Source organism: Mastigoproctus giganteus, chromosome 1 (genome assembly GCF_048544385.1).
Source record: "Mastigoproctus giganteus isolate SK-2022 chromosome 1, ASM4854438v1, whole genome shotgun sequence".
In the NCBI taxonomy this organism is placed as follows: domain Eukaryota; kingdom Metazoa; phylum Arthropoda; class Arachnida; order Uropygi; family Thelyphonidae; genus Mastigoproctus; species Mastigoproctus giganteus.
Window position 1 is genome coordinate 197,617,741 of NC_143575.1, and position 27,361 is coordinate 197,645,101.

General features: G+C 36.9%; 1 protein-coding gene across 1 annotated transcript in view; it reads right to left on the reverse strand.

Annotated features, from left to right (window-relative positions):
- LOC150091432 (leucine-rich repeat serine/threonine-protein kinase 1-like) overlaps positions 1–27,361 on the reverse strand; it is a 595,643-nt gene that overhangs the window by 457,259 nt on the left and 111,023 nt on the right. Inside the window, exons 5-6 of the mRNA XM_090390319.1 lie at positions 19,392–19,427; positions 5,162–5,285 (exon numbers count right to left, since the gene is read on the reverse strand). Of these exons, the coding sequence (XP_090246445.1) occupies positions 5,162–5,285; positions 19,392–19,427 (160 nt within the window). The remainder of the gene's footprint in view (positions 1–5,161; positions 5,286–19,391; positions 19,428–27,361) is intronic.

Sequence of the window (27,361 nt, forward strand, 5' to 3'; positions counted from 1 at the left end):
ATCGCTGGACAGTGCAATGTCGAGTCAGTTTGGTGTGACATAAGCATTGGGAGATCAAAATTGAGAGTAAGAGTGTGCTTATAGGCCTAATGACTCTGATGAGTATAATAAGAAACTGTACAGGGAAATAGAGTGGGCCAGTAAATCAGAGAGTCTTATAATGGGGGATTTTAATTTCCCAGATATTGACTGGAATTTGTAGGTTGGTCACTCACACACTAGCAAGGCTTTTGTGGATTTATTGGATGATTGTTTTCTACATCAGCATGTTAGGGAGGCAACTAGAGGGAGTAACACACTTGATTTGATTATCAGTAGTGATTTTTCATGCATTACGAATCTGCAGATAGAGGAACCACTAAGTGGCAGTGATCACAGTGTGCTGAAGTGGGATTTACTCAAAGAGGTAACAACAATCAGAGGTAGTTACCTCTTTGGAGGAAGGGTTATTGCTTTCATAAAGGCAACTACGATGGTCTGAGACAGTATTTAAATTCTATACAGTGGGACCAACTGATGATGTTACCAACAGCAAATTAAAAATGGAAAGCATTCAAGGAACTTATTTTGGAAGCTACTAGGCTTTACATACTAACTAAGAAATATTGTTCAAGGTTTAGGCCTAAATGGATGACAGATGAACTAAAGAGACACATGGCAGAGAAGAAAAATGCATGGGATACATATAAATTAACACATGACACAGAAGCCTGTGATAGATATAAGCTAGTCTGTAACCAAGTCACAAATGAGGTTAGGCAGGCAAAGGTACATTAAGAGAAATCTTTGGCAAAGGATGCAAAGAAAAACAGCAAAGAGTTCTTTACTTATGTCAACTCTAAAAGGAAGGGGATGAATCAGATTGGTCCACTTGATATTGATGGTTCAACTGTTGATGATCCTGCTCAGGTAGATAACAAACTAAATGAATATTTTGCATCGACATTCACACATGAGAAGTTATTCAGCGAAGGGAATGCCAGAGGTGTATTCAACTCTGGCAGTAAGCTAGATAATCTTGTAATAACTGAGAGTAAAGTGGAGGTGAAATTGTTGAAAATAAACACAAAAAAAGGCACCTGGGGTGGATGGGATTTATCCAGTTATATTAAAGGAGGCAGCAAAGGAAGTAAGCAAACCCTTAGCCATAATTATGAGAGCTTCCTTGGACTCAGGGGAGGTACCCATAGACTGGAGATGTGCAAATGTGTCCCCAATTCACAAATGAGGATCAAAGGGAGACACAGATAATTACAGACCTGTTAGTTTAACTTCTGTTCCGGGGAAATTAATGGAGGCACTGGTTAAAGAAGCACTGCAGGATCATCTAGACAAGATTTCAGTTATAGGTCGGACACAACATGGTTTTGTTAAGGGAAAGTCTTGCCTGACCAATCTGATTGGATACTATAATGCAGTTACAAAAGAGCTGTATGCACGGAATAACTTTGATATTATATACTTGGATCTCGGAAAGGCTTTTGATACTGTTGCACATGGAAGACTGCTGCACAAATTGGAGCAGTGTGGCATTGGAGGCAAATTGCTGCTATGGGTAAAGGGGTGGTTGAGAGGGAGAAGACAGAGAGTGGTAATCAATGGACACTGCTCATTGTGGACTAATGTTATTAGTGGAGACCCTCAGGGTTCAGTGTTGGGTATGTTATGGTTTTCTGTATTTATAAATAATATTGATGATGGTATATCAAGCTTAATGTTCAAGTTTGCAGACGATACAAAGGTTGACAGGGTTGTTAAGGACACTACTGATGATATGCTGCTGAAACAGGATCTGGAAAGGTTGAGCAGATGGGCTGAGAGGTGGCAAATGAAGTTTAACATTGACAAATGTAAAGTATTACATATGGGAAACAGCAACCCCAGAGCAACGTATCAACTCTGTGGTACTACACTGACAGTGGTAGAGAATGAAAAGGACCTGGGGGTAATTGTGCAGGCAGATATGAAGTTCTCTGAGCAGTGCAGACGGGCTGTAAGTGTAGCTCATGGTGTCTTGTCAATGATGTACAGGAATTTTTCTAGCAGGGATAAGGAGGTGATTATTCCCTTGTATAAGGCAATGGTCAGGCCACACCTTGAGTACTGTATACAGATCTGGAGGCCTCATTTCAAGAAGGATGTAGAGCTGCTGGAGATTCAATGCTGATGGGATTCTTCCTCTTGCTCAGAATAATCACCTGAGAGAGAATAAATTCAAATTGTGAAAGACAGATGTAGGATAGCTGTGCGGAAATCTGCATTTAGCCAGCAGGTAGTTGGTTGGTGGAACAGACTTCCATCCCTTATTGTGGAAGTTGATAGCCTAAATAAATTTAAGGCTCAGCTGGACAGGTATTTCAAACGAATGGAGGGGTGAAGTGGAAGTTTTTTCTTTTTTTTTTTTTTTTTGGCTGATGCTGCATAAGCTTTCTTTCTTGTATCATATGTCTCTACCAATGCTAATACTAGAAGGAAACTGTGCTGGATCGAACTGTAATCAATTTAGTGCATCTAAACCAGGCTGCAGCAGCATAAGTGGTAATTGGAAAAACAAGAGCTTTGTATAGCATATGCAAAAATCTTATGGTTCAGAACAAAGTCTTAATTGGAAATGCAAACAATCTGAAAGACAAATTTTCTAACTTTGTCAGATAGATGATGCAGATGGTAAAGAAAGGTAAGATGATTATCAAACAGTAATCCAAGAAATTTTGTGGTATTTACAAAAGGGAGAGATTTACCATTAATTTTTATGAGAGGAGGATGAGTTGGAGAAAGGGTGCCTTTGAAAACCATCATACAAGTTTCACTGTCAGAAATAGTAAGTTTGTTAAGAATTGACAAATCAGAAAACTGTTGTCGAAGAACAGAATTTGCATTTTCTTCTAATGAATGGTGAGAATTTCCATAAAAAAGAATGAAATCATCCGTGCATGCAACTGATAATTATTTGGAAAAACTTTAGCAACCTCTGGTTCAGAACAAGATTTCAAAACAAGGGTCCAAGAACAGACCCTTACTCACAAACAGAAGGCTCTTCCCTGAGACTGAAGGATTAATGCTTACCATCCATGACCAGGTAATCAATACCAGGAACTAAAGGAAATACATTCACTGCAGCACATCACCACAGGATGCAGGGTGAAAACCAGGACGGATTACACTTAGAGACACCACCTGATAATACTTCAGAAGTATTATCTTCTGAAGATAATACTTCAGAAGCTAATATTCAGAAGGCCAAGATAATATTTCAGAAGCTAGTGCAAAAATACCAGTTAATCAAAGAAAGTTTACCATATTACAAGTACAAGCATTAGGCCATACTAGAGACCTCTATTTACAGACTATACTGAGACCATGCCATGATAACGGATAAGAGAATACCACACAACAGACTGGACATAACCCTTGTGAACAAGAAGGAAAAGGCTACCTATCTGATTGACATAGCAGTACCCAACACTGGAAACCACCAGAAAATCCATAAGGAAAATATCAGGAGGTATTCATGTAAGACAGGAAGTCAAAGATATGGGACATATGAAACAAGTAATGAGCATTCCGTTCATCACATCAACCACTGGCATGGTGCCAAAGAGCCTCCATAAGAACCTAGCAACATTAGGCCTCTCAGAGAACACTTACATGGAACTTCAGTAAGCCGCAATCCTGAACACCTGTAGGATAGTAAGAGAGAGTTCCTTGACCAATGGTAACAATAATAATATTAATTGGATGCAACCAACCACCCCATGCACTTGGTACCATTAACCGTCACAGGGTGGAAAAAATCCCATAAAGGAGAAAAGGTTTAATAACAATAAAAGAAGTTTTATCATATTTTCAAGGTCACTGATTCCCCAGATTGAAATCCATATTTGGCAGATGTAATATGAATGCCTGCAGTTTTGTCGGGTGATAACTTTGATTTCTCTAGTTAAACCTGAACATTTAGCTAGAGAAATCAAAGCTGTACAGCAAGATTAAACACCTGTAGTTGATGTCTCACAGACAATATGTTGGAATGGCAGTTGTCTAGAAAAAAGGTAAATACTTTCACTCACCTGGTGTCTGTTAAATGCCAAACAAAAATTTAATGCTTCATAATTCATTGTATATTTAAATGAAAACAGAAAATATGGTATAAACAGTTAGAGAATATCAGCAGGATAAATGTACAACGAGGATATGATTTCATTTACAAACCTAAAAAAAAACAGATAAAATTTAAAGTCAAAAAATGGAATTCAATTTTTTTAAATTTAAATTTTAAAAAAGTGGTGCCTGTCATATGCCATATTACCAATAGAAGGTTAAATTAAACCAAAATTTTTCTAAGCAAAATTTATACCTACAGGGAGATGGTATTTTTGAACATTATGTGAAGACATCATGTTCAAAATACTGATGTTAAGCATAGCACTCATCAGCATTTTCACTCAGCCAGCTCCAGTGACAGACTCCAGAAATACATTACATGATGCCTACTTTAAGCAAATACAGTGCCTTCTGCCACGATTATTTATTATTTTTATTATTATTTTATTGAAATTTTTTTATTAATATAATTAATGCCTACTTACCTGTAGTAAATACTGCCTCTGTTAATACTCACCAATCTTGTTTTGGGTTACTACCTACCCCATAATACGATTTATTTCTCAGTTTAGTTACCAAGTTGTGAATTGTATTTACTGCACAGAATGCATTTTCTGGGAAATGTGTTCCCAAATTCCTTCTTACAATTCTCAACAGAATTATGCAACATAACAGTCATATATGAAAATTTTCTGCTCCAGCATAAAGTTATTCTTTATTAACGCTTCAAAAATCCTGCACAGAACCAGTCAAAAGCAACTGTTGTAGTAAGGCAGCACCACATGTTGACCTTGCAGAGCCTCTCTGTGGCCTCTTATCTCTGTAATTTATTGAGTGAAAATACTGATGAGAAACATACAGTCTGCCACCACTGTGTAGTTGTTTCTACACAAAGTTCTCAAAAACCTTCCTTTGAGAGTTCCTCGCTACAAACACAAGTTGTACAAATTGAAGAAATTTTATAAATATAAATATAGTTATTAATAAAAATTTTAGAAATTTTTATTAATAACTATGTAAGATTAAAATATTTTATATATATAAATTTCAATTAACTCACTTAAATAGTAAGGTATTGGAATCATCAATTGTAGTATTCAAAACTATCTCAGCTTCATTCCCTAGTTGATGAATAATAAACTCAGCAGTCTTCACATCATCCTTGGTGCAGGCATCACGTAACTCTTAAAATATGAAAAATGTCAAGCTGTGTTAATTTTATTTATGAGCAACATCATATACATATATAAAAGTTCAAATTATGTGATAAGCTCTGGCTCCAGTGCATATCTCAATAGTTGGTATACATGCAAATATGTACAGGTATCCCTCACCAACTACAGTGACTTGGGACTGATGGACCTTTGCAATCAACAAAATCATGAATGGTAACTATCTCAAGTAATGGGAGATTGAGGTTACATTCCAGGCTAGTTGGAAAACACAGAAATTTAAGTCATACACACATATAAATACTGCAAGGGTTTAACTTACTAGTAATCTAGAAGAGATATCATGTAATTTTTGACATGCTAGAATATGATAAAGGTAAATGTATTCTGGCCATAAAATGCGTCCCTGGTATTTTATAATGGTTGTTGCCAGTGGTATTTAATCTAAGTACCACAATAAACTATTCTTCCAGTAGCACTTCACTGTGGTCACTTGGACTTCATTCCAAGAAGCTTTAATGCTTTCTATGGCTTCAATATTTTCAGAATAATTAACTCTTTCCAGCAATCCAAAACAATTACTGAAGGCTCAGCCTCAACTGCTTCTAAAACAAAGCTGATAAACCAATTTCAAAGTTATTTTAAATGACAATAATGAAAGCTGACAACAGCCACTCTTCAATGTAGCTAAAGATGTTCTTTGTCATTTCAAAAATATAAAGCAAGGCAGGCTGCAGGCAAGTGAATTTATATAACAATCTACTGTTTGCATAGATAGGATAGTATCCACACATTTACACTTCATAACGTGCATCTGAACTTAAAAATAGACATTAACATTTTCTTTACATATGTTATTCATAACTTAGTACTAAACAATTATTAATATCACTAATTTAAATTTATTGCAATATCAATTTTAGTAATTTTTTTTGATTTTAGCAATATCAATTTTAGATAAAGATGCATGTAGGATGCTTGTATATTAAAAATAATTTCACATGCATGTAAAGTATGAACCTAGATATGCAGTATACATATATTTTTTAATGTTTTAGCAAGTACAGTCTTTAATAAAAATATAAAGTAATGAAAAAAAGTTGTTGATACTTAAATGTTTTTTATCTAACTCGCCAAATAATTCCCCATGCCAACTCACCACATTCCTAATGAATAAGCAAAGTGTAATTGGCACACAGTAAAACTAGAGAGTAAAAAGGAACTGCAAATAAGCAAAATTAGAGTAAAATGAAAACTGCAACTAGTAAGAAATACTTGTATGTGCAAAATAGCTATCCTACATATATGCAAGATACACAAGGAAAATAACAGATTAATTTTATTTCTTGTTATAATAAAATTTCTCTAAAAACAGTCCTTGCTGGGCTCTGAGAACTAACTCTTTCACAATGGAATAAATAATACGCTAAAAAAAATTCAGAGATATTTTTCACTCCATAAATCTATAGAATTGTTTATCTATGCCTTTTGGCATATCTCTCTCTCTCGTATTGCAGAAACTTATCCTCATTGGGCTGTAAGCAGAATCATATGCCCATGAGACACTTTTGTGCAAAGTCATATTGGTGCCTTCTCTCCCCACCACCACCACCAAAAAAAAAAGAATATAAATAATTGTAGATAGTTAAATGAATATATTTTTAATGATCAATGAATACATAAATAAATAATAAAACTATGTTCTAACTCTTTACAACGAAAAAAAAAAAAAAAAAAAAAACACATTTTTAGCAATGTTTATCATTCGGTTTCTTAGAACAGTAAAGTACAAGAAAAAAACAAGAACAATCATTTTCATTTTTCATTTTTATTTATTTTCATTTTTAAAATTTGTAACTGTCAAACTCCAAACGGCACTTACCTTAATAGGCATTTCTGTGCAGTTCACAACCACACATTTGCACATGGTGGCTGTGGTTGTGAAGATAAGTTCCTTATCCTTGTGGATGCTACCTAATTACTTACCCACAAAGGAAAAGCAATCACTGAAACAGATATGTAGGTAATAGTGCTCATTACAAGTAAAAATTCTTGATAGCAGTAAAAGAAAAAATTTTCCATTTATTACTCTGTACAGGTGGAACCAGAGAAGCTGGCAACTTCACTGTAACTGTTTCATTGCAGTCAATAAACCAGAATAGCAGTTAAATAACAGGCTGCATATTTCTTGTGGCAATGTTTGGAATCAATCTCACAATACACATACTATGACTGCAAATGTCACTCGACCGCAGACAGGATAGCATATTCAGCACTTGTCAATCACTTTGGAGAGGTTTTGAACAAAGTCTGGTGGAGACTGAAAGAATGCATAAAGATCTCTTTGATCAGAACTGTAGTTACCCAATGTCACAGGGGGAAGAACTTTTTCTTCTGTAATGTATTCTAGGTTTTCAGCCTACACAACATGAAATCAGCCTATGAACCATATTTGTATATATATCATAAACATGATAAAGATGCATGTAGGACCACATAGATTGGGTTTACTTTGTCCAAAGTAGTTGAGGTGCCAGTTAACTATTGCTCCGGGAATATGCGGTGGTCATTCCCTGACCTTTCTGCATCCTCCATATTTGGTGGGCTTGAACCCTGGGCTAATCAAGAAGCGTGTGCTACGCACTGCTGCTCCTTCCCACCTGGCTACAGAGGCACCATTCACATTCATACACAGACACATGCACATATTGTCTTTGATATGTCCATCCACAAGTAACAACACAACTCCCAGTGGACAGATTTTCATGAAAGTTTACATTTGGGCCTTTCAAAAATATTTGTTGAGCCATTCCAAATTTTATTAAAATCGGGCAAATAAAATCTAGCAATTATTATTTCTTTTTTCCATACAAACTGTATGTAAAAAAAAAAAAAAAAAAAAAAAATCATAGATGAAATGTAGCTTTAATGGTTTTACTGTTAGCTTTAGACAGTTCATGCATGCTTCGTGCATATTGTTAAGTAAGACTCATGAACATGGTATCACTAGTGAAGAGATACATATATATAAAGAGAAAGGAAACTTAAAAGAAAAAAAGAAGCATATAATGGGAGGAGAGTAATAAATATTACAGAGTTGTAATTAAAGTACACAGTTCAGTTTAGAGTATGTAAAACTAGTCTTATTAAGTGTTCTCTAAGGTTATAATCTTATTAATTAATTGATAAGGAGATAACTATATTTACTTTTAACTTCTATTAATCTATTAATAATAAATATAAAAAGAAAAAAAATTCAATTAATTTAAGAAAAAACTGAATGTGCCTGAAATGTAATGCACTGCATGCATTAACTAACTCATTTTGAATTTCATATAAAAAATATGCTTTAGCACCAATAATACAAATAATAAAAATTTTCAAATACTACATATATTATTCAAAAATAACAATACTCATAAGAATAGAATTTTTATTAGTATTAGAAAAGTAATGCAAGGAAGCAAGCTTATGTAGTTTAGCCTAAAAAATCAAAAAACATTACCCATTACAGCCCTTCTAATAATTTGTTCAATCCATCAAATTTATTCAAACTGTCCACATCCACAAAACACCAAATGGAAGTTTATTCCAACAACAAGCAATTACCATTTGCTGAAAGAAAATTTTCTCACAACTGTCCTGAAACTATCCTTTTCCAATTTAAATTTATGTCTCCTTGCATGTGTGTTGTCAAAGGAAGAGTAAGGATGCCATCAGTGTTTAGTTTACTCAATTCATTTAAAAAAAAAACTTGATTTATTTAATCCATTTAAAGCTTAAACACGTCACTCAGATCTCTAGAACGTGCAAAGTTTCTGGAAAATGCAATATAACTCAAGCCTTTCTTGGCAAGGCTACCTTTCTGTGTCCCTTCTCCATACAGACCTACATCTATCCATCCTAAAATGAGGGTTTCAAACCTGTATACAGCATTAGCATTAGTAGAGGCATATGATGCAAGAAAGCAAGCTTATGCGGCATCAGCCAAAAAAAAAAAAAAAAAACTTCCATTTTACTCCTCTGTTCATTCGAAATGCCTGTCCAGCTGGGCCTTAAATTTATTTAGGCTATCAACTTCCACAACAAGGGATGGAAGTCTGTTCCACTAACCAACTACCCGCTTGCTAAAGGCAAATTTCCGCACATCTATCCTACATCTGTCTTTCCTCAATTTGAATTTATGCCCTCTCAGGTGATTATTCTGAGCAAGAGGAAGAATCCCATCAGCATTGAGCATGCTCAAACGATTCAAGGCTTTATACACCTCTATCAGATCACCTCGCTGGTGCCTAGTCTCCAGACACTGTAATTTGCAAAACTTAAATATATGTCTCCTTTCTATGTAAGAGCAACCCTTTGTTCCATTCACTAATCTTGTTGCCCTTCTCTGTACTCGTTCCAGCAGCTCTACATCCTTCTTGAAATGAGGCCTCCAGACATGTATACAGTACTCAAGGTGTGGCCTGACCATTGCCTTATACAAGGGAATAATCACCTCCTTATCGCTGCTAGAAAAATTCCTGTATATCATTGACAAGCACCATGAGCTACTCTTGCAGCCCGTCCGCACTGCTCAGAGAACTTCATACATGCCTGCACAATTACCACTAGGTCCTTTTCTCTACCATTGTCAGTGTAGTACCACAGAGTTGATGCATTGCTCTCGGGTTGCTGTTTCCCATATGTAGTACATTACATTTGTCGATGTTAAACTTCTTTTGCCACTTCTCAGCCCATCTGCTCAACCTTTCTAGATCCTGTTGCAGCAGCATAGCATCAGTAGTATCCTTAACAACCCTGCAAACCTTTGTATCGTCTGCAAAATTGGCCATTAAGCTTGATATACCATCATCAATATCATTTATAAATACAGAAAACAAAAATAGACCCAACACTGAACCCTGAGGGACTCCACAAATAACATTAGTCCACGAAGAGCAGTGTCCATTGATTACCACTCTTTGTCCTTTCCCTCTCAACCATCCCTTTATCCATAGCAGCAATTTGCCTCCAATGCCACACTGCTCCAATTTGTGCAGCAGTCTTCCATGTGCAACAGTATCAAAAGCCTTTCTAAGATCCAAGTATATAATATCAAATTTATTCCCTGACTCCAGTTTTTTGTGACTGCATCATAGTATCCAATCAAATTGGTCAGGCCATACTTCCCCTTAACAAAACCTTGATGTGTCCGAGCTATAACTGAAGTCTTGTCTAGATGATCCTGCAGTGCTTCTTTAACCAGTGCCTCCATTAATTTTAATGGAACAGAAGTTAAACTCACAGGTCTATAAATCACTGTTGAAAAAAAGCCGTGAATTAGGGTTGAACTTGAAAGTGTCTGCAATTCTGCCCAGACACGATAGGAGGGAGTATATGATGAGGGCCTTGTCGATCAATTCGGCCCTGGAGGGATTGTGCAAGGCTCAAGGGGTAGAATTTTTTTCAGCCTGGACTGTACTTGTTAACAGGAGAGATTGCTTCTACAGGGATGGGATACACTTAAATAGAAAGGGTGCAAGAATTTTTGCTGATGCTGTCGAGGCAGTGTTAGGTGGGTCGGAAAACTGCTAGTTGGGGGGGGGGATACAAGGACTAATAGATTAACAGTAGCCACTGGCAGAGGTGGAAGTGATTCTTGCACTGCTTCTATTCAAATGAGCAGAAGTCTGAAAAACAAGATGCAGGATATTTCAGAGACTGCTGGTAGTCATTGCGTTACAAGTAAACACATGGGTTGTGTTAGGGTAGCTAAGAATAGAAACAGGTGCATGTATACCTGCGTGTACACCAATGCTAAGAGTTTGGTAAATAAATTTGATGAATTTGAGGTATTGCTCAAAACATCAAAGGCAGATATTGTTGGGATATCAGAGACGTGGTGTCACACAGATATAAGTAATGCGGAACTGGAATTTGGGGAATACAATGTATATAGAAAGGATAGACAGGACAGGAGGGGAGGAGGGGTTACGCTATTAATTAAGAAACACATAAAGTCAAAGGAAGTGAAGCCAGTTGACATCGATGGACAGGGCAGTGTCGAGTCAGTTTGGTGTGACATAAGCATAGGGAAATCAAAATTGAGAGTAGGAGTGTGCTATAGGCCTAATGACTCTGATGAGTATAATAATATATTGTACAGGGAAATAGAGTGGGCCAGTAAATCAGAGAGTCTTATAATGGGGGATTTTAATTTCCCAGATATTGACTGGAATTTGTGGGTTGGTCACTCGCACACTAGCAAGGCTTTTGTGGATTTATTGGATGATTGTTTTCTACATCAGCATGTTCGTGAGGCAACAAGAGGGAGCAATACTCTTGATCTGATTATCAGTAGTGATTCTTCATGCATTAAGAACCTGCAGATAAATGAACCACTAGGTGGCAGTGATCACAGTGTGTGAAGTGGGATTTACTCAAGGAGGTAACTACCATCAGAGGTAAAGGGAAGGGTTTTTGTTTTCGTAAAGGCGACTATGATGGTCTGAGACAGTATTTAAATTCTATACAGTGGGACCAACTGATGATGTTACCAACAGCAAACTCAAAATGGGAAGCATTCAAGGAACTAATCTTGGTGGCTACCAGGCTTTACATACCAACTAAGAAATATTGTTCAAGGTTTAGGCCTAAATGGTTGTCAGATGGACTAATGAGATATGTGGCAGAGAAGAAAAATGCATGGGATACATACAAATTAATGGGTGACATGGAAGCCTATGATAGATATAAGTTGGTCTGTAACCAAGTCACAAAGGAGATTAGGCAGGCAAAGGCAGATTATGAGAAATCCTTGGCAAAGGATGCAAAGAAAAACAGAAAGGAGTTCTTTACATACTTGAACTCGAGAAGGAAAGGGATGAATCAGATTGGTCCACTGGATATTGATGGTTCAACAGTTGAGGATCCTGCTCAGGTGGCTAACAATCTAAACGAGTATTTTGCATCTACATTCACGCATGAGGAGTTATTTAGGAAGGAGAATGATGTAGGTAAAGTAAACATTGGCAGTGAGCTGGATGATTTTGTAATAACTGAGAGGAAAGTGGAGGAGAGATTGTTGAGGATAAACATAAAAAAGGCACCTGGGGTGGATGGGATCTATCCAGTTATATTAAAGGAGGCAGCAAAGGAAGTATGCAAACCCCTAGCCATAATTATGAGAGCTTCTTTGGACTCAGGGGAGGTACCCATAGACTGGAGATGTGCAAATGTAACCCCAATTCACAAAGGAGGATCAAAGGCTGACACAGGTAATTATAGACCTGTTAGTTTAACTTCTGTTCCAGGTAAATTAATGGAGGCACTGGTTAAAGAAGCACTGCAGGATCATCTAGACAAGAATTCAGTTATAGCTCAGACGCAGCATGGTTTTGTTAAGGGCAGGTCTTGCCTGACCAATTTGATTGGATACTATGATGTAGTCACAAAAGAACTGGATGCGGGGAATAACTTTGATATTATATATTTGGATCTTAGAAAGGCTTTTGATACTGTTGCACATGGAAGACTGCTGCACAAATTGGAGCAGTGTGGCATTGGAGGCAAATTGCTGCTATGGATAAGGGGATGGTTGAGTGGCAGAAGACAGAGAGTGGTAATCAATGGACACTGCTCAACGTGGACTAATGTTATTAGTGGAGTTCCTCAAGGTTCAGTGTTGGGCCCATTGTTGTTTTCGGTGTTTATGAATGATATTGATGATGGGATATCAAGTTTAATGTCCAAGTTTGCAGATGATACAAAGGTTGGCAGGGTCGTTAAGGACACTACTGACGCTATGCTGCTGCAACAGGATCTGGAAAGGTTGAACAGATGGGCTGAGAGGTGGCAAGTGAAGTTTAACATTGACAAATGTAAAGTACTACATATGGGTAACAGTAACCCCAGAGCAATGTATCAACTCTGCGGTACTACACTGACAGTGGTGGAGAATGAAAAGGACCTGGGGGTAATTGTGCAGGCAGATATGAAGTTCTCTGAGCAGTGCAGACGAGCTGCAAGAGTAGCTCATGGTGTCTTGTCAATGATATACAGGAATTTTTCTAGCAGGGATAAGGAGGTGATTATTCCCTTGTATAAGGCAATGGTTAGGCCACATCTTGAGTACTGTATACAGGTCTGGAGGCCTCATTTCAAGAAGGATGTAGAGCTGCTGGAACGGGTACAGAGAAGGGCAACAAGATTAGTAAATGGAACAAAGGGTTGCTCTTACGAAGAAAGGCTTAAGTTTTGCAAATTACAGAGTCTGGAGACTAGGCACCGGCGAGGTGATCTGATAGAGGGTATAAGGCTTTGAATGGTTTGAGCATGCTCAATGCCAATGGGATTCTTCATCTTTCTCAGAATAATCAGCTCAGAGGGCATAAATTCATATTGAGGAAGGACGGATGTCGGATAGATGTGCGGAAATTTGCCTTTGGCCAGCGGGTGGTTGGTTGGTGGAACCGACTTCCATCACTTGTTGTTGAAGTTGATAGCCTAAACAAATTTAAAGCTCAACTGGACAGGTATTTCGAACGAACGGAGGGGTGAAATGGGAGAGGGTTTTTTTTTTTTTTTTTTGGCTGATGCTGAATAAGCTTGCTTTCTTGCATCATATGCCTCTACTAATGCTAATGCTAATGCTAATGCTAATTACTTGTGTCAGCCTTTGATCCTCCTTTGTGAATTGGGGTCACATTTGCACATCTCCAGTCTATGGGTACCTCCCTTGAGTCCAAGGAAGCTCTCATAATTATGGCTAAGGGTTTGCTTACTTCCTTTGCTGCCTCCTTTAATATAACTGGATAGATCCCATCCACCCCAGGTGCCTTTCTTGTGTTTATCTTCAACAAGTTCTCCTCCACTTTACTCTCAGTTATTACAAGATTATCTAGCTTACTGCCAGAGTTGAATACACCTCTGGCATTCCCCTCGCTGAATAACTCCTCATGTGTGAATGTCGATGCAAAATATTTATTTAGTTTGTTAGCTACCTGAGCAAGCTCATCAACAGTTGAACCATCAATATCAAGTAGACCAATCTGATTCATCCCCTTCCTTCTAGAGTTTACATAAGTAAAGAACTCTTTGCTGTTTTTCTTTGCATACCTTGCCAAAGATTTCTCGTAATCTGCCTTCGTTTGCCTAACCTCCTTTGTAACTTGGTTACAGATCAACTTATATCTATCATAGGCTTCTGTGTCAAGTGTTAATTTATATGTATCCCATGCATTTTTCTTCTCTGCCATATTTCTCATTAGTTCACCTGTCATCCATTTAAGCCTAAACCTTGAACAATATTTCTTGGTTGGTATGTAAAGCCTAGTAGCTTCCAAGATAAGTTCTTTGAATGCTTCCCATTTTGAATTTGCTGTTGGTAACATCATCAGTTGGTCCCACTATTTAGAATTTAAATACTGTCTCAGACCACCTTAGTCGCCTTTATGAAAGAAATAACCCTTCCCTTTACCCCTGATGGTAGTTACCACTTTGAGTGAATCCACATCAGCACACTGTGATCACTGCCACCTAGTGGTTCCTTTATCTGCAGATTCTTAATGCATAAAGAATCACTACTGACAATCAAATCAAGAGTATTACTCCCTCTAGTTGCCTCCCGAACATGTTGATGTAGAAAACAATCATCCAATAAATCCACAAAAGCCTTGCTAGTGTGTGAGTGACCAACCCACAAATTCCAGTCAATATCTTGGAAATTAAAATCCCCCATTATAAGACTCTCTGATTTACTGGCCCACTCTATTTCCCCTTACAGTTTCTTATTATACTCATCAGAGTCATTAGGCCTATAGCACACTCCTACTCTCAATTTTGATCTCCCAATGCTTATGTCACACCAAACTGACTCGACATTGCACTGTCCAGCAATGTCGACTAGCTTCACTTCCTTGGATTTTATGTATTTCTTAACTAATAGCATAACCCCTCCTCCCTTCCTATCCTGTCTATCCTTTCTGTAGACATTGTACTCCCCAAATTCCAGTTCTGCATTCCTTACATATGTGTGACACCACATCTCTGAAATCCCCACAATATCTGCCTTTGATGTTTTGAGCAATACCTCAAATTCATCAAATTTATTTACTAAATTTCTAGCATTGGTGTACACGGAAGTATACAAGCACCTGTTCTTTTTCTTAGCTACCCTAACAAAACCTATGTGTTTATTTGTCCCCCAATGATTCCCAGCAGTCTCTGAACTATCCTGCATCTTATTTTCCAGGCTGTAGCTCATTCCAATAGAAGCAGTGCAAGAATCACTTGCACCTCTGCCAGTGGCTACTGTTAATCTATTAGTCCTTGTATCCCCCCAATCTAGCAGTTTTCCGACCCACCTAACACTGCCTTGATAGCATCAGCAAACATTCTTGCACCCTTTCTATTTAAGTGTATCCCATCCCTGTAGAAGCAGTCTCTCCTGTTAACAAGTACAGACCAGGCTGAAAAAAAATTCTACCCCTTGAGCCTTGCACAATCTTTCCAGGGCCGAATTGATCGACAGGGCTCTCATCATATACTCCCTCCTATCGTGCCTGGGCAGAATTGCAGACACTTTCAAATTCAACCCTAATTCACGGCTTTTTTTCAACAGTGACCTGTACTTGTTAAGTAATTCCGCCGGTCTCCTACTCTTAATATCATTAGTGCCAACGTGTACAACTACATCACCTTTTGTGCCCTTAAAAGATGATATCCGCTCTACAACCTCATCACCTTTGCCCCTGGCAGACATACCCTGGTCCTGTTCCACCTATCCTTTTTACAAAGCAAGTTTCCCGTTTCCCTGACAATAGAGTCACCAACAACTACTAATTCCTTTGGGACCAGCACATTCTGCCTTGGGGGCTGCCGCTGTGTTGCATGATGACCAAGTGCAAGCTCTGGCATTGGTGTGGGCAGCTGAGAGCTTGATGGGCCCCTCACTTTTAATCCTTCGAGGGCATCCACCCTGTCCTTCAAGCTCTCATATAGGCCCATAACAATGTTGAGTTGTTGCCTGATTTCCTTATACTCCTTGCATCCCGCACACACACACAAAGACATCCCCCATGGCAGTGTCATGTCCCGTACCTGACTGCTCCATAAACATCAAGCAAGTAGTGCATTTTAATAGGCTGTGATTCAGAGGGTAACTGCCCCCCCTCAGTTCTCCCCTGAGCCACAGCACTCCCATTAGCTTGAGCCTTTTGCTTTGCTGCTCTGGTCTGAGTCATGATTTTGATTTAATTTCAATAAAATTTCAATTTCAGTACAAAATTAAAACCCTAAACTTATATCCCAACACAGTTATAATGCTATATTTATGTTTCAGTATCGAGTGTTATTTACGAAATCCCTTTATATAACTTCCGTATCAAGTTAAGTATTAATTATTTATTTTTTACTAATTATTTATGTTACGTAACCCAAGTCGTTATATGTATAGTTAAAGGTACAATTTAATTGACAATGAAGTTCAACAAGATTAATTATCTGGTTAATTGACAATATTATGTACTATACTATACTATATTAAGCTTATGCTATCTATTTCGAGATATTATGTATCGCGTAACAATGGCGGCTATTTACGAACGGTAAACACGTGGATTTGATACCCTTTCCGATACTAAGTAATACCTACAAAATCTTTTTCTAAGTTACTTTAATATAAGTATCGTAAATAGGAATATAAAGCTACTCTAGAAAATAAGTTAATATGCCAATTTAAGCTAATAAAACAGAAAATAAATCAGAAAAAACTTCTCTGTTCCAGGAGCGGCAAAAATGTACGTCCGCACAGGCTACTCCCGTGCTCGTTCTGTCAAAACATTAAAGTTTTGACAAGAAGAATACCTGCCCTTTGACAAATTTTTCACAAATTCTAGTGTAGCTTGTTTATCAGCAATAGCAGATCCATCAATCAATCTAACGTAGGTCAACATATCCCTATGCTTGAACCTTCCGAACTAGCCTTGTAATTCTGAAGCATTAGCAACACTTTTGCCAAAATATATTTTACAATCATTGTACAAACCCATAGCCTAACCTTGAATGACTGAAAGATTCACTGTAAGGTTTTTTTTATGTTTGTCCTCAATTCATAATTTTAAAGATCTTTACATTTCCTAAAACACTACATTCTGCTTTTTTAAAGTAATCAAACTGCATATTTCTACCATTTTATATATGGTGTTTAGTTTTATCCTTTTCCTTCACAATTATATATATAATCAATCAGTTTGAGTCTACTGAGCACCTAATCAAGACTAACAATTTGCCACACCTAATTATTTCCGGTTTTGTCTCAATTGTATTAATTTCAAGAGGCTGTTTCTGGACTGCACTGCTTCTGGTCTTACCACATGGAGGCAGAATTAGTGCTACCCATACCTTACCACATGGAGGCAGAAGTAGTGCTACCCATACCTTTCCGCATGGAGGCAAAGTAGTGGCTTAAAATCAGAATATCAGGTTAGCTTTGTTACATAATAAATTAATAGCAGGTGGTTTTCCTTCTATTAATTAGGCTTTTTATTAGAGATTTCACTTTTAATTATTTTCTAGAACAATATATCAAGCATTCTATGGGGAGCTTGCTATGAATTACACCGAAATTGCTTGACATTCAGAACTGGGGCCACTTCACATCTCATTATGCATCTTCTAGAATTGTCTGATACCACAAAGAATCAACCTTTTGTTAGGTGTAGACACTACATCTTCTTAGTTCCTTCTTATATTGTCTGGGAGAGGTCAACTCTAGTAATATACATTACGATTTACAATGTCTTTATCACCAATCACCTGATGAATAAACATATTCACTCAAGGAAATATTCATGTCCACTACCATGTTTATAACAAGAATTTAGTCCAGACTCTGCCTAATTTTTGTACACAAAACTCACACGTGTGACCCATATATATCAGTTCATTCAGCGTTTTCAAATCATAAAATGTGCAGCAGGTACATTCTTATTATTAAAAAGAAGAAACACTAGTAAACCATGTAAACTGTTTTAAATATATAATTTATTGTGCTAAATACCGATTACCAGAAATCAGAATGGTAGGCATTCCTGTATAGTTTTACTTTAACACCGAAACCCCTACTGAACTAATTTGGTGATGTTTCTAGATTCCTTGTCTGATATCAGATCTGAATAAAGGAAACTTGCTTACTTCATTTAAGACTGTTTATTAACCTTCTGCTGCTAGTGTAGCATCTGACAGATGCTACATTTTTAAATTTTTCAGTTATTCTTTTAAAATTTGTAAATGAAATCAAATCCTCCAATATACCTTTGCTCACCAATATTCTACAACTGGTTATACAATATTTTGTTTTCATTTCAATATATTATGATTTTTTTTTTTTTTTTGGCATTTAACAGATGCCAGGCTAACAAAACAAAAGTCTATCTTTCTTCTGAGCAACTTCTATTCCCAAGTGACATCCATTAGATGCCAGTGACAGGTGTTTAATTTTGCCATAGAAGTTTCATCAGCTAAAAATAAACAACTGACAAAAGTATAGATATAGATTGCATCTACCAAAGGCCATATAAGTGCCTGTTTTCAATCTGGGGAAAAAAGTGACCTTGAAAATTCTAAAAAAAAATTTACTAAATTAATATTATTATTATTATTATTAGCTATATGGTGCAAGGAAGCCTTAGGCTTATGCTGAACCAGCCAAAAAAAAAAAAAAAAAAAATTCCTGAGCCACCCTGAGAGAGAGACAGAAAAGGGAATCACCAAAAAAGAGAAGAATGATGATATCCAGCTTAGGACCCTAGGTGTGTCATGCCCATACTCACGAGATGTGAGCCCCTGGGGTTATTTTTTATAATTAAAAAGGGATGTATCCCAGATGCTGCACACAACACAAACATTTTTGTTAAATTGATGGTGCAAGTGATGGAAAGTTAAAAGTAATTCATACTAGGTTTACTAGTGTTCTTTCTTTCTAATGATATTTCTCTTAATCATAAAAAAATGTTTATAGTGGAAAATGTGATTTTACTAAAGAAAAGAGATAAAAAACATACTATGAAAAAAAAATATATAAATATATACAAATAAATAACAAACCAATATTTACTGAAAAAGAACTGAACTTACCTAAATATAATTTTTTGTAATGTTGCTCAGCCTCACCTAAAAGTAATCACAAAACTAAGTTATAACCATATAATTACAGAAAAACATTAATTTTATGCTTTAAAAGAATTAATATTAATGAATAAATATTATACTAGTGCTTTATTTCATAAAGCATTAGCATAATATTATTCTTTCCAATACAGTGTAGAATATTAAATATAACATGCCTTTATAACACTATACAAAAATAACTTTCTCCTTTGAGTAATCTTAGTAATTATAGTGATGATTTTTGTGCTGATTATGAAAGTAAACAAAAACAAAAAGAAAATAAACAACCTATGTGTTTCTTACCTCACATAGATAACTATCCGGCTGACCTCTGAACTTCACTGCTGTCAGACTCAACTACCTACAATGGTAACTTATTCCAGAAATTAATAACTCACTGGGTAAAATAAAACTTACTGCAATCCAATCTAAATCTCTTTTCTCATAATTTGAATCTCTGGCACTGAGTTCTGTAATCATAACAGATTCATTTTACTAACCCTTTCAGAGCCTTACTGACTTCAATCAGGTCCCAACTAAACTACCTAGCTCCAAGCTCTATAAATCACAAAACAAGGCCTTTCCTGATATGGATACCCTTTTGCCAATCTCACCAGGCACATTGCCTGTGCCTAAACCCTTAGAAGCATGATGTCTTTTTTTTTTTTTTAATTGCCTTGTACACTGGAATTATGACCTCCCTATCTCTACAGGAAAATGCTCAATAAACACCATAATCTCTAGACCTGATCATCGCCCACAAAATTAATTACATCGTCGGGCTGACAGTACAAAAACAATTTGCAGTATGTTAACACAGAGTTCTAAGTTCGATGACGAAGAGAGAGATAGCAATTGTTAAAAGCAAAGGAATGGGTTTTACTTTCTGGAAAGGGGACTATGACAGTTTAAGATGCTACATGGGCTCAACTGGGCAGATAGCGGAGAAAGGGTTCATACATTAGAATTATGGAATATCTTTAGAGCAATATTCACAGAAGTGATGAATATATATATATATATCACTAAATATATATATATATATATATATATATATAACAAGTAGGATTCCGAGATGGATGAATAATTAACTAGCCAGAATTCAGCAGAAATTTGCAGTGATAAAAAGTACTGAAGCCTATAATAGTTATAAATTGATCTGTAATAGTACCATTTAACTTTAACAGAAAAGGTAATGTTGGCAAAGGCAGATCATGAGAAACAACTGTCTAAGAAGCAAATGGCAGAGACAAGGAGTTTTTCATGTATGTGAAGACAAAGGTGAGACACACAAAACAGATTCAAACCTTCTGCAATGGGTGCAGGAAAGTCTTAGATAATCAGCTGATGTTGCAAATTAACTGAACAGATGCTTTTCTTTAATTTTACACAAAATACTCTTTTCATCAATACTGAAATATCACATGATCATTAGTTAGAAAAACTTTGGAGCCTAAAGGCAATCCTGAAGTTGATGGAATATATATCCAGTAATTTTGAAGAAAGCAGCAAGAGAGTGCATTGATCTTTACAGAAGAAAGACCCTTATTTATGTTAATTATGAGGGTATTACTGGACTTGGGAGAGATCCCACAGATTGCCAAAGTGCTGATGTATTGCCAATTACATAAAGCTGGTTCTAGGAGTGATTTGGGTAACTATGAGAAAATTCTGAAGTCAGATTGACTAGTCAGTCTGACTTCAGTGGTAAGAAAATCATGGAGGCAATGATAGAGTATATATTACAGAATCATTTAGATAGAAATGGCATTTCTGAAGAAAACATGTTTTTGTAAAGATGATGGTGATGATTTTAGGTTTTTATGGCACAAAACTTTTTTTTTTTTTTTTTTGTAAAGGGGAAACCTTATTTAACCTAACTGGTCAGCTATTTTGGCAGAGTCACTCACAAACTGGAAGTAGGAAATAATTTCGACATTGTACACTTGGATTTCAGCAAAGCATCTCACTTAGTTCCACACAAGAGGTTACTATATAACATGGAATCATAGGATGATTCCAACATATGACTAATGGTTATTCTTCAGATTCTTAAGAAGTTAGGTTTTCCAAGGATCATATTAAGCCACTATTGTTTTTGATTTTCTTAAATGACATCAATGAAGAGATGGAGGGTATAACATGACATTAAAATTTGCAGATGATGTCAAAATTGTTAGAGTAGTTTAGGATCGGTGGCAAGCAGTGCTTCTTCAGTATGACTTAAATTAGGGCTTGCATAAAACTGAGAAATTTCAAAACCGAGTTTAACCGAAGTTTATTCTTAAAACAGGTTTTAAAACCAATTTTCTCAGACTTAGGGAAAATAATTAAAAGCTTATAACACTGGTATTTATTTTATCTTGGGTAGATTGTACAAATCGTAATCAAATTTTTTAAATAAAATCTATCACCTCTTATAGTAAAAAAAAAATAAAAAAATTAAAATGCTCCAAAAAAGTAACCAGCTTGAGATTATACAAAATTACAAATTATATTCAAATCTTTTGAATAAAAACTATCTTCTAGTATAGTAAACAAAAAAATAATAAGCCCTTTAATAATAAATAAATAATAAATAATGTGACAAAAAAAACAGCTTGGGGAAATTACTTTACTATTTATTGCTTAGCTTTTTTCTGAAAATGATCCTTTAAAAAACACAGTATATTAAGCATTTTTCCTGATAGACTTGACCTTATTTTTGTGTTAAAGAGACCAGTGATCGAAAACACTCTCTCAGATTGGACACTTGTTGGTTTAATGGTCAGCAGTGCTTTATAAAATAAACTTTCTCCAGCTTTTCACTTCTACTGCTAGTTGCCTCCACAATATTAAATTCTTTTCTGATTTCCAATTCACTCGGATATTTTGAAGGCTCTTCAGTTAATCTCTTTATTACACTATCATACTCTAGCATGAGTATGATAGTGTAATAAACCAACATCGGAACTAGACGAGTCTTTGTTTTCTTCTAAAAGAACAGTTTGTTTATTTTCAGTTTCTTCATTCAACGCTAAGACTCCTTCGGAATGTTTTGCAAATAATCTCTGATAAATCTCTTCAGCATGCTTTTTCAAAACTTGCTTACTTGGAACATCAAAAGTTCTTGAACCTGAATCTTCTTTCCTAAACTTTTTGGGGTTGTGTAGATAGCTCAGCAAAGCTACAGTTTGGCAATTTCGTACTTGCATTGTAACGCTGCAAAAGGCTTTGGTGAAACTTTAAAGCAAATGGGTTTTCTGCTGTATCAAGCTTAGCAAGCAGAAATTCTATTGAAGACTCTATTGAAGAATCATTTCAACTGGTCGCAAAGTTTCACATAGCAATTCAAGTGTTTTCCAGTCATCGTCAGACACAGCTTCAATTGACAGTACTGCACATAGAGCATTTGGAATGCAATTTTTCAATTTCAAAAATCTCTCAATCATATAGAATGTGCTATCTCATCTAGTCTTGCAATCTAATATAAGTTTATATTCTTTCCCATTAAATTTTGCTTTAACAAAATTTTGTAATACGTCATTTTTGGTAGGCAATTTTCGAAAAAGCTTGCAAATTTTTCTGACTTTGTTAATAGTTTGTGCAATATTGGCATTAGATTGAAGAAATAAATGAACTCATCGGTAACGTTGGTTTGATAAAGCATGCCTTGCTCTCTTTCTTCAACTTCATCATCACTACTTTCTTCGGGCGCCTCCGTAGCCAGGTGGGAAGGAGCAGCAGTGCGTAGCACATGCTTCTTGATTAGACCGGGGTTCGAGCCCGTCACCACCAAATACGGAGTATGCGGAAAGGTCAAGGAATGACCACCGCATATCCCGGAGCAATATGGCCTTAGTTGCTAATGCTCCTAAAAACCAAATAACAAACAAACAAACTACTTTCTTCATTATTTTCATTTTCTTCATTGTCTTTGGGAGACTCAGAGACTGTAGCACTATAATTGATTGCTTTTTCATAAAGTACATCTATAACTGACAGATGTATACAATGGGCTATACATTATTGATAATTAGGCGTAATTTTCTTGCCAAACTTAATCATCATTGCTGCTCCATCGGTGGTGCAGGCAACAATATCCTCATCCAAGTTCAAACCAAATTCCTTCAAGTGTCCATTCATAATTTGCTCAGTTCTTCTGCTATCAAGTGAACCATTAATCTCAATAAGACCTAACGACCAATGATTGTCTTTTGAATGCACATTTATATTCATATACCTTTTATTTTGTATAGACATATATTCGTCTAGAGTCAATGAATACCGTGCCCCCATAACCAATGAATTTTTGAAATGCTGAATGAGTTCTTCTTTCTTAGTTTTATAATAATTCAGAACCATATTTTTAATTCCATTCACTGAGGCTGGTGGTAATTTATCGTATTTATTTCTCTGAAGGTGAAGGCTTGATTGTATAGACTCACTCTTGGCAATTGAATTAAAAGAAAATTCATCTAAAGCAGCTAATTTTGAAATCTCTTCTTCCATAGATTTTTTAACGATATAGTTTTCTAATGTTCTTACCATTTTTAAGGGAGGTTCACTGTTATCTTGTTTTTAGCATTAGCATTAGTAGAGGCATTTGATGCAAGAAAGCAAGCTTATGCAGCATCAGCCAAAAAAAAAAAAAAAAAAAAAAAAAACCACTTCCACTTCACCCCTCTGTTCGTTCAAAATACCTGTCCAGCTGAGCCTTAAACTTATTTAGGCTATCAACCTCCACCACAAGGGATGGGAGTCTGTTCCACCAACCAACCACCCGCTGGCTAAAGGCAAATTTCCGCACGTCTATCCTACATCTGTCTTTCCTCAATTTGAATTTATGCCCTCTCAGGTGATTTTTCGGAGCTAGAGGAAGAATCCCATCAGCATTGAGCATGCTTAAACCATTCAAGGCTTTATACACCTCTATCAGATCACCTCGCTGGTGCCTAGTCTCCAGACACTGTAATTTGCAAAACTTAAGCCTTTCTTCGTAAGAGCACCCCTTTGTTCCATTCACCAATCTTGTTGCCCTTCTCTGTACTCGTTCCAGCAGCTCTACATCCTTCTTGAAATGAGGCCTCCAGACCTGTATACAGTACTCTAGGTGTGGCCTGACCATTGCCTTATACAATGGAATAATCACCTCCTTATCCCTGCTGGAAAAATTCCTGTATATCATTGACAATACTCCATGAGCTACTCTTGCAGCCCATCTGCACTGCTCAGAGAACTTCATATTTGCCTGCACAACCACCCCCAAGTCCCTTTCATTCTCTACCACTGTCAGTGTAGTACCACAGAGTTGACACGTTGCTCTGGGGTTGCTGTTTCCCATGTGTAGTACTTTACATTTGTCAATGTTAAACTTCATTTGCCACCTCTCAGCCCATCTGCTCAACATTTCCAGATCCTGTTGCAGCAGCATAGTGTCAGTAGTGTCCTTGACAACCCTGCCAACCTTTGTATCATCTGCAAACTTCGACATTAAGCTTGATATACCATCATCAATATCATTTATAAATACAGAAAACAATAATGGACCCAACACTGAGCCCTGAGGGACTCCACTAATAACATTAGTCCATGATGAGCAGTGTCCATTGATTACCACTCTCTGTCTTCTCCCCCTCAACCACCCCTTTATCCATAGCAGCAATTTGCCTCCAATGTCACACTGCTCCAATTTGTGTAGCAGTCTTCCATGTGCAACAGTATCAAAAGCCTTTCTAAGATCCAAGTATATAATAACAGTTATTCCCTGCATCCAGTTCTTTTGTGACTGCATCATAGTATCCAATCAAGTTGGTCAGGCAAGACTTCCCCTTAACAAAACCATGCTGTGTCTGAGCTATAACTGAAGTCTTGTCTAAATGATCCTGCAGTGCTTCTTTAACCAGTGCCTCCATTAATTTTCCTGGAACAGAAGTTAAGCTCACAGGTCTATAATTACTTGTGTCAGCCTTTGATCCTCCTTTGTGAATTGGGGTCACATTTGCACATTTCCAGTCTATGGGTACCTCCCCTGAGTCCAAGGAAGCTCTCATAATTATGGCTAAGGGTTTGCTTACTTCCTTTGCTGCCTCCTTTAATATAACTGGATAGATCCCATCCACCTCGGGTGCCTTTCTTGTGTTTTTTTTATCTTCAACAGTTTCTCCTCCACTTTACTCCCAGTTATTTCAAGATTCTGTAGCTTACTGCTAGAGTTGAATACACCTCTGGCATTCCCCTTGCTGAATAACTCCTCATGTGTGAATGTCGATGCAAAATATTCATTTAGTTTGTTAGCTACCTGAGCAGGATCATCAACAGTTGACCCATCAATATCAAGTGGACCAATCTGATTCATCCCCTTCCTTCTAGAGTTTACATAAGTAAAGAACTCTTTGCTGTTTTTCTTTGCATCCCTTGCCAAAGATTTCTCGTAATCTGCCTTCGCCTGCCTAACCTCCTTTGTAACTTGGTTGCATATCAACTTGTATCTATCATAGGCTTCTGTGTCATGTGTTAATTTGTAAGTATCCCATGCATTTTTCTTCTCTGCCATATGCCTCATTAGTTCGTCTGACATCCATTTTGGCCTAAACCTTGAACAATATTTCTTGGTTGGTATGTAAAGCCTAGTAGATTCCAAGATAAGTTCTTTGAATGCTTCCCATTTTGAATTTGCTGTTGGTAACATCATCAGTTGGTCCCACTGTATAGAATTTAAATACTGTCTCAGTCCATCGTAGTCGCCTTTACGGAAGCAATAACCCTTCCCTTTACCCCTAATGGTAGTTACCTTTTTGAGTAAATCCCACTTCAGCACGCTGTGATCACTACCACCTAGTGGTTCATTTATCTGCAGATTCTTAATGCATGAAGAATCACTGCTGATAATCAAATCAAGAGTATTACTCCCTCTAGTTGCCTCCCGAACATGCTGATGTAGAAAACAATACCAGGCAGTACTAGGTGGTAGATGACTCATCAACCAATGCAATACCACCACTTTGCTTATTGGAGGCTTGAAGTGGTGGAATTCATGTTTAGTCTCTAGGGCTAAGTTCCAGTCAATCCTTCCCTATCTCTTCCATCATGCAGTATTATTGATGTCTTTTGAGGTTATGATGAACATCGTGCCGAGATCCAATATTCCTTACATCTCGAGGGTACAGCTCTAAAACAGTGTTTGCAGACCAACCACTAGTTAGTACACCGGAACGAACCTATTGGTAACTTTCTACCAATAGCTTCTGGATCAGTTAGTGTATAATCTTGCTACCTCTACTCTCAGATAGTAACTGGAGGGAGTCCGAGTAATGTGTATGCGGGGAGCATTGTTGCACCCACATTATATCAAGGATCTTCTTACCATGTGTACACCATATCCAAAAATTTCATTACTTCATATAGCATGTCCTGCTGCCCACTTTTTCTTACTATTGAATACACCATAAATTGTCAAACTAATAGAGCAAGCTTATCTAAACCTCCCAAACACTTCCTTGTTCATTTCACAAATATACATGGTCTCAATTCTAATCTCGACTATGTCCATTTCCACTTGCAGTCTGCCAAAACCCATGTACATTTTCTGACAGAATCTCAGTTATCGATTGATTCAACTACTGCTCATCTCAGATGCCCAAATTATTAGCTGTATGATTTCTTTCGCCTCAAAGGTGGTACTTGTGCATATGTCCGTTCTGATATTCCCTGTCAGAGACTTGGCAATTTGGAATCTCTACTTGATCTTCTCTGGCTTAAAATCTTTCTACCTCATTGTGCCAAATTCATCTGTTGTATCTACTCTTCTCCCAACTCCACTAATCACTTGGAGCTCTTTAACTTCCTCTCTTTGCAACTTGACTTTCTCCAGTCCAACTTTCCTAACAGTGTGGTAATTTTCCTTGATGATTTTAATGTTCACAACTCCAGCTGGCTTCCGTTTTCTAGTCACACCG